General features: G+C 32.0%; 1 protein-coding gene across 1 annotated transcript in view; it reads left to right on the forward strand.

Moving 5' to 3' along the window:
- Positions 1-2,438, forward strand: part of PGAP1 (post-GPI attachment to proteins 1) — a 141,317-nt gene extending 138,879 nt beyond the window's left edge. The window contains exons 21-22 of the mRNA XM_006862046.1: positions 640-744; positions 1,991-2,438. Coding sequence (XP_006862108.1) covers positions 640-744; positions 1,991-2,129 — 244 coding nt within the window. The 3' untranslated portion in view covers positions 2,130-2,438. The remainder of the gene's footprint in view (positions 1-639; positions 745-1,990) is intronic.
- The last annotated feature ends 5,597 nt before the right edge of the window (positions 2,439-8,035 follow it).

An 8,035-nucleotide genomic window follows, 5' to 3' on the forward strand; every position in this document is an offset into this window, starting at 1 on the left:
AAAAAAAAAAAAAACACAAAGATTTATATAAAGTAACTGTCCCTTATAATTTTAAAATCCAGATTCTCATCACCTGGATTTAGTAGTAATGTGATGTCCACAGTCTTCCAGATTCATAAATTTGTACTCCTCAACTATTTCTGACCCCAGATCTGGATCTCAACCGAAATGAAGGACACAGGATGCTAATATCTATTAATCTCAGCTTTTAGGCGTATATTGGAGTCCTGGTGTGGCTCTGTAGGATAAGCATTGGGCTGCTGACTACAAAGTCAGTGAATCAAACCTACCAGCTGCTCCTCAGAAACCCTGTATCTCTATGAGTCAGAACCAACTTAACAGCACTTTCTTTTTATAATAGGTATATACCTACAACAGGAATATGCCTATTATAAAAAGAAAGTGCTTCTGTGGTAGATATTTTATTCCTTTACTGATTTCTAACTATTCTTCACATAAACCTTGGGTTTAAAGATGATACAGAACAAAAGTAATTATTAGCGATTTCATGAAGTGTGTGGAGCTCTTTGATATCCCATGTTACTGTTTTGAAATTTATTTCATTTGATGTATTCTGTCATTTAAAATAATTGCATGTCCTTTGTTGATTTCTGCTTTCTTTTTTTCTCTCTGATACAGGTATTGTTTTAAACTTAATCCTGATCCATGTAAACCTTTGGCATTTCTTCTTATTCCCACTATGGCAATTCTTGGAAATAGTTATACTGTTTCAGTAAAATCAAGGTATAGTAATTTAGTCTTTCTTTTTCTCACTTCTGTTCTTGATCTTTATTTGTCGCCTTTTATTTCATGTCATATTTTATGCTTTATACTCTAAGTTACTTTGACTGCTCCCAAAGATAATGCAATAACAGGAATTATGGTGTATATGCAACTCATAGACTATACTTGTTTTCTTATTTACAGACTTTACCTGTTAGAATATATTTTTCTCTTTAAAAAGTTATTTATTTTTAAAATTATTCTTTAAAATGGTATGATGTCTAGGATTTGCTTCCAAAGAGTACTGGAGGATGAAAATGAATGGAGGTAGAGGTAAAGTAAGATTGATGGTGATTGATCATTTTTGAAGCTACGTAATGGGTACATGAAGGTTTGTTACACTATTCTGTCTGATTTTATTTGTTTGAAATTCTCCATAATAAAATTTAACTTTTTGTTGGCTAGTTGATTGCACCAGAAGTTTTCAGAAAGAGATTTTCCAGAATCAGGCAGTCCTGTGATTTATTTTTGGATTTAGTAGCTTTATGTCCACAGACAAGTTTCTTATCCTCTTTTCCTCATTTTCTTTCTTATAGGAATAAAAAAGGGTGATAGTCTTTCCTGATAATATTTGTCTTTTGAGAGTATCTAGTGTTCTGTTTTATAGGCTCCTTTATTCATGGACCTAAGGATGTTCCTCTTTATTGTTTTGTTTTTGTTTTGCTATTATAAATAGGATTAAACATTTCTGTAACTGTGTTTTAATGAACATTATTGATTATTTTTGTTAGGATAAATTTCTAAAGGTGGAATTACTGAGCCAAAAGCCAAGTAGTCATGCTTTTATTTATTTTAAAGGCTATGTAAAACTTTCTATTTTTTAAATAGAATTCCTTTTCTAGCCAAAATATTGAGCACAATGGCTCCATACTATAAGCACAGGATTGCAAACCACAAGGTCAGTGATTCAAGCCTACCAGCTGCTCCTCAGGAGAAAGATGAGGCTTTCTGCTCCTGTAAAGATTTAAGGCCTCATAAACCCTATACAGGGTCACTATGAGAACCAACTCAATAATACTTTACAACAACAGCCAAAATATGGCTTATATTGATCTTTTAAAAATTATAAAGATAAAGTCATTATATGAGAAAGCACATCATTTGAAATTACTTGGAACACTTAACTTTTTCAAAACTGTATAAAAGATTAGCATAATCCATTTTATTACGTTTGTGTATTAATGTGTATTTTTCTATCTTCTTACAGTAAATTGTTGAAGACTGCTTCACAGTTTCCACTTCCTCTTGCTATTGGTGTGATTGCTTTTGGGTCAGCACATTTATACAGGGTCCCGTGCTTTGTCATCATTCCTCTTTTACTCCACACGATATGCAACTTTATGTAAGATTGGATTTAAAGAATGATTATTTATGTAAGATTGGATTTAAAGAAAGATTATTTATGCCTATAGGTCCAGTGATGAGAAGGGAATGCACAGATCAATCAACAGGGATATCAAGATTCTTTGGAGAAGACAAATATATTTTTACAGCATTGAAAATAGGAAATTAGTTTTGTAATGCTTGAGGAAAATAGTTCAAGCATGGTTTTGTTTTGTGGTGTGGCATCTGTGTACTACTCATTTTTGGAAAAATTACTAATGGGATATGGTAGCCAACATCTTTGAGTCCTCTTTTGTATATCAGCCAGTCTGCTTGGTTGACAATACCAGGGATCTTCTAGAAACTCAGTAGATGAAGCATTGTTTGTAATTTCACCTCAAGCATTCTGCTCATGTTTCATGAAGCTTGCTTCCGAAAAGTGTGTTACTCTATATTTGCTACAGTTTGCCTATTGAGAAATAAGTCATAAAATATTAATGAAGTTTACAAATGTTTGAGTTCTCAACCGTGAAATCAACTCAATTTTGGCCAAAATTATCATGGACAAAGTAGATCTTTTGTCTTTTACATCTAGAAGCATACAGCTTTGAATCATCAGAGGAAAACATGTTTTCTTGGTAGCCAAAGTAAGATGGATGAATAGAAGCATAATTCATTTTCAAATTTTTAATTAAAATTTTCCTATTTTTAGATATAAATCTTATTTTATATTGTTGGTGAATATTAAAAACAAAAATGCCATCAAGCCAATTTTAACTCATGGAGACCCCATGTGTTTCAGTGTAGAACTGTGTTAGATAAGATTTTCAATGACTGATATTTTAGAAATAGATCACGAGGCCTTTTTCCAAGGTGCTTCTGAATAGATTTAAACTATAAACCTAGCACATAGCTATTTGTACCACCTAAGGATTTATGGTAGCATAGTGGTTACGCATTGGGCTGCAAACCACAAGGTCAGCAGTTCAAAACTACCAGCTGTTCCATGGGAGAAAGATGAGGCTTTCTGCTCCCGTAAAGATTTACAGCATCAGAAACCCTGTACAGAGTTGCTATGGGTCGGAACTGACTCCATGGCACATAACAACAACAACAACAAGGGCATCTTTGTGAGTAGTAGGAGATTGATAAATAGATCCAATATTAAACATAAAGAAAAATTTCATAAATACTGACTTACAGGCTTTGGAGCTGCCAGTTGTTCTGCCTATACTACTTCATTTTATTAATTGTTCCCATAGTTGCCAAAAGGGTCTCCAGTCTTAATAAACTATTAAAGATAATAAGGAAAAGGGGGCTGTACAATTTTTATATACAATAGAAAAAAAATCAGAATGGTCAAATGTAGTATGTATACTATGGAAAAAAATCAGAATGGTCAAATGATTTATGAAATTTTACAGTTAATGAAATAGCAGTAGATATACTGTTACACCATCAATAGCATAAACTTAAATTGTTGTTGTTGTGAAGTGCCGTCGAGTCGATTCCCACCCATAGAAACCCTGAATAGGGTTTCCAAGGAGCAGCTGGTGAGCTTGAACCACCAAACTGTCAATTCAAACGACTTTGCAGTCTGATGCATTAGCCCACAGCAGCATATCAGGATAAATCACAGATTTTCAGCACGAGATTTATCAGCAGAATCTTGATTTGCACAGTTATTTCTAGGATTACTGTTTGACGAATAGAAAGTAATGTATCTGTTTCATTTCAGATTTCAGTTTATTTTTAAATACAAACAAGTAGTAAGGTGTGGAAGCTCAGTGGAGAAGTATACTCCCTTAGGATAGTATAAACTCAAGCTAAGGTACACCTACCTGGTCCACCACTGCCTTCTTTTACAGATATATACTGTCAATACCCAAAATTCTTGAGTAAGTACTAGTGATTCCACATTTGTACCTGTGGACTTTTACCCTTGTTAGTACCCAGGATGTCCTAGAGTAAGTAACACTTTGATTTTATCTGCCATTGCATCTGGACTCCATCTGTTACTGCCTATGGAGGGTTACCCCACTTTACTGCCTACAGAGGGTTACCCCCACTGTTCTTTTCAGTTGTTTCTCAGGTCCTTACTGTTTTGGCATCTGTTGAAAAGGATCTTGCTATGCTTCTGAGAGGTGCCTTTTTGTTTGTTTGTTCAGATTCCATTTGTTGTCTCTCTTAGCTTCATACCTATTGTTCATCATTCATATTTTCATTTACTGAGGCCATTAAAAGGAAATGATGCTCTTATAGTAGACATAGCCTAGTGTACCAGGCTCTTGCTTGAGAAGAGTAGCAAAAGATAATAAGATACAAAAGGTGTTCAGTACCAGAGAAGAAATAATAGCTTGTATACTTGTCCTGCTGCACATCATGTATATATTTAAATAGGGAAGCATCTGCCTATTTATAGCTGTACAGTCATAAACATGTTTTAAACACGTGTTGTGTTATAGTTGTATCTCAAGTTAGAGGTAGAATATATAATTTATTTCTAAGTTTGGACTTGGATTAATATACAAAAAGAACTGAAGAAAATTCATTGATTTGGATCTTCAGAACCATAATCATTGTGTTTATATAAACTAGAGCCTCCTTGTTTAATCAGTACTAGTCATGAGTAAAATTTAACAAGCGTCAATTTCATGTATGAGGAGTACATTTGCTTTTTAAAGCAGCAGCCTAGGCACACTGATTCTCACTAAAGTATTTTCATGTGAGCATAATTATCATCAAACCTTACCATCTTATTTATGCCAACAAAGTATTTCATTTTAGGGCTTCAAAACAACACTCTAATTAAGCATTTTATAAACTAGGTTTTTACCACTCATAAAGTCCTAATGCATGTTTAAACCCAAATAGCTACTGTAGATGAGAAAGTAGTGCTGTCTGAAGGTTACCAAATTTTTGATTCTCTCACTTGAGAAGAGGAAAGTCACTTTTCCTTTAAGGTATGTGTTCTTTCTATCATGCTTTTAATCTATTGTTAGCTGGTTAAACAACAAATTAATTAGCAGTGCTATTAAAAATGAAATAGTTTTATTGGTAGTTAGAAATTATCTTATTCTGCTGAGCCATTTTGATTCAGCAGTGCTGAGTTTTGAGTAAGTTTTGTGCTTATAAAAATGACTCCTGCATCTCGCTATTGATAACTAGATCAGAATATAGAAGGCACAGGAAAAGTACTGAATACTTTGAGTGTTTCTAAAGCTGCCTCTGGAGTTGCTTCTATTTTAATTTGGCACTGAGACTTTGATAAAAATCACCAATGCTCTTTTTTCTGGGACCTTTTCATTCCAGGAATTAAACTGATTCTTTAACTCTTTTCTTTAATTGGTTATAGCTGGAACAAAATTACTTAAAACAATGGTTCTAAAAAAACCATTTGTGCCTGATTAATACTGATTTTGAGTTCTTCAGTATATATTTATCATGTATTGATTAATCTTTTAAATTGTTTTACTTATTTTGGTCAGATAAATTCAGATGTACACAGTGGAATGACTTCTTGATTGAACTACATTCTAATAGCTACATGTTTATACAGTAAGAAAAAAGTGACCAAGAACTGAAGTAGGCCTTGTAAAAGTGGACTGGGGATTATTATATCAGTCATGTAGACATACACATTCACACACACAAAAATATAGACGGGGCAGATTGTCGGATTTGTTCATTATGTTCAATTAATTTTGATGCATATTAGTAAGGTGGTTCCGTTAAATGAAATCAGATAAAACTAAATTGAAAATTTAGTTTCTTAACAGCTCTGGGGAAAACAGGAAATAAAGATGAAGAAATTGCATTAGGACTATTGATTTCTGAGTCTTCAGATAAGTCAGTTAGCCTATATTTTCATCTTAGGCATTAAGTCTAAATTAGTGTAGTGTCTTGCTTTATTATTAGGTTACATGTAAAACTTTTAAAGTGCTATATTTGAAATCTTAGTAATTTGTTACTAAAGTTGGTTGAGAAAAATAAAATGTGTGGAACTAGGCATTTATTGATTATTTTTCATCATCACTTTTTGTTTTCTCAGTGTGTAGTATTTTATAAACTGGCGTATCATAGGCAGTAAGATACCTGAGGAAGGTCAATTAAGAGAGCATGTTACTCCCAGAATACAGGAAGCAATAGAAGTATCTGTATATTATGAAATCATTCAGAAAACTTCCTTGACAAATAATAAGATGAATGTAGTAGATATTTTACAAAATAAATCAGTAAGATAATTGAAGATTAAAATTTTCTTTCATACTAAATCTTAACACTGAGGGAACAAGAAGTCTCTGAGACTACACATTCTTTACTTTTAGTAACAATTATAGGAAATCAAAGAGCAGTAATACAAATCCAAATTATGTATACTGTAAATGTTCATGAATTTACATTTTTGATAAACCAGATAAGCTCTGAGTATAAAAGACTTGAGTTTTTATATGTTAACATTTTTTGAAATATCCAAGTATCTGCTTTAAGAATTGTAAGAATAAGGCAACTGTTAATCCATTAAATAATATGAATTTAACAGTACAACTGAATTTATAACATGTCTTTTAAGATTTCGGTTATAAGCTACATCTTAATTAAAATTGTCTATAGTTGGTAATTTTTAAATCAAATATAGTACTTTTTAAAATGTTTTGGCATGTTGAGTTGCCAAAAATGTTTTCAAATATCAAGTAATGAGCTAATTCTGATGTCTTTGTATAAGACTTGATATATGAGTCAGAATTATTCTGTACTCATTCTCTACATTGTAACTTTGAACATTTATGAAAAACTGTGTATGTTGATATATTTTTGATTAGTATAAATTTGTTTGAATATTTGAATCCTGATCTTAGTTTAGGAAGTCTAAAAGTAACCATTTTTGTAAAGCTAATATGCTATTTTATTTTAGTGTTTGGATTTTAGAATTTATATAATAGTAATATTACTAGTGAAAAGTTTCTAGACAAAGCAGAAAGTGATTTAACTGTTCAAAAGCCTAACTGCTAGGCATATTTTATATTACATGTTGTACTTGTTCTGTCTTTTTAAATCCCTTTTTAAGGAAGATAAGACATTTGGGTTTTTTTTTTCTCCTATTGCATAAAGCTCAACATTGGACACCATTAAACTATTCATCTAGTTAGCAAATCACTTTGTCACCAAAGCTAAATGAAACTGAAAAATACCTCTGGATATTTGTGCCAATGAATTTTTCTTAGTATATTGGGGTAACGTAAAAATAATCACTTCAGTATTTTTAATCTAGGATATATAATAAACATATAAATCATCAAAGCTTATGCTTCATATCCTAATTTTCTTTGAAAATATAACATAGTGCATTCTATTTTGTTTGATTTCTGAAATAATTGTTCTTGAATTGTTCATTTGACGTATTCTATGTATCTTACATACAGATTTATTGTGTGAAGTACTACACCAGTTTTTGTTGTACAAATCCATTTTTAGGATCATGTCTCATGTATATAATAGAAAAGTTTCATGGAAATTTTTGAAAAATTGCTTTTTATGTATTTCCATTCAGTTCTCCTATATAACCACATATTTCACAAGGGGTAAAAATATTCACTGGATCCTAATCAGAGTAATGAGATAGTTTAAATACTTCAAAATTTTCCCCTGTAAAAACTGTCAAGGGGAATTTCAGTCCCTCATATTAAAGTATTCTCTATGCTGCTTAATATTTCTCTTCCCTGGAAACCTAAGGCAGTTTGCATAAGAAGCCTTGGAACTGAAGAGGTAGCACAGAAGGGCAGATATTGAAATGTTTGATTTTGATATACAGTGGCTTATCCAATTATCTGTTGGAACCTAGGATGACATTAGTAAAAAGGTGATGTTCAATAGATGCTGATCTTTTGAAGAAATTTGTCCTTTGTGTTGAATCATTTTACCCTAAATA

The sequence above is a fragment of the Chrysochloris asiatica genome, unplaced genomic scaffold, assembly GCF_000296735.1.
Source record: "Chrysochloris asiatica unplaced genomic scaffold, ChrAsi1.0 scaffold00045, whole genome shotgun sequence".
Lineage (NCBI taxonomy): Eukaryota > Metazoa > Chordata > Mammalia > Afrosoricida > Chrysochloridae > Chrysochloris > Chrysochloris asiatica.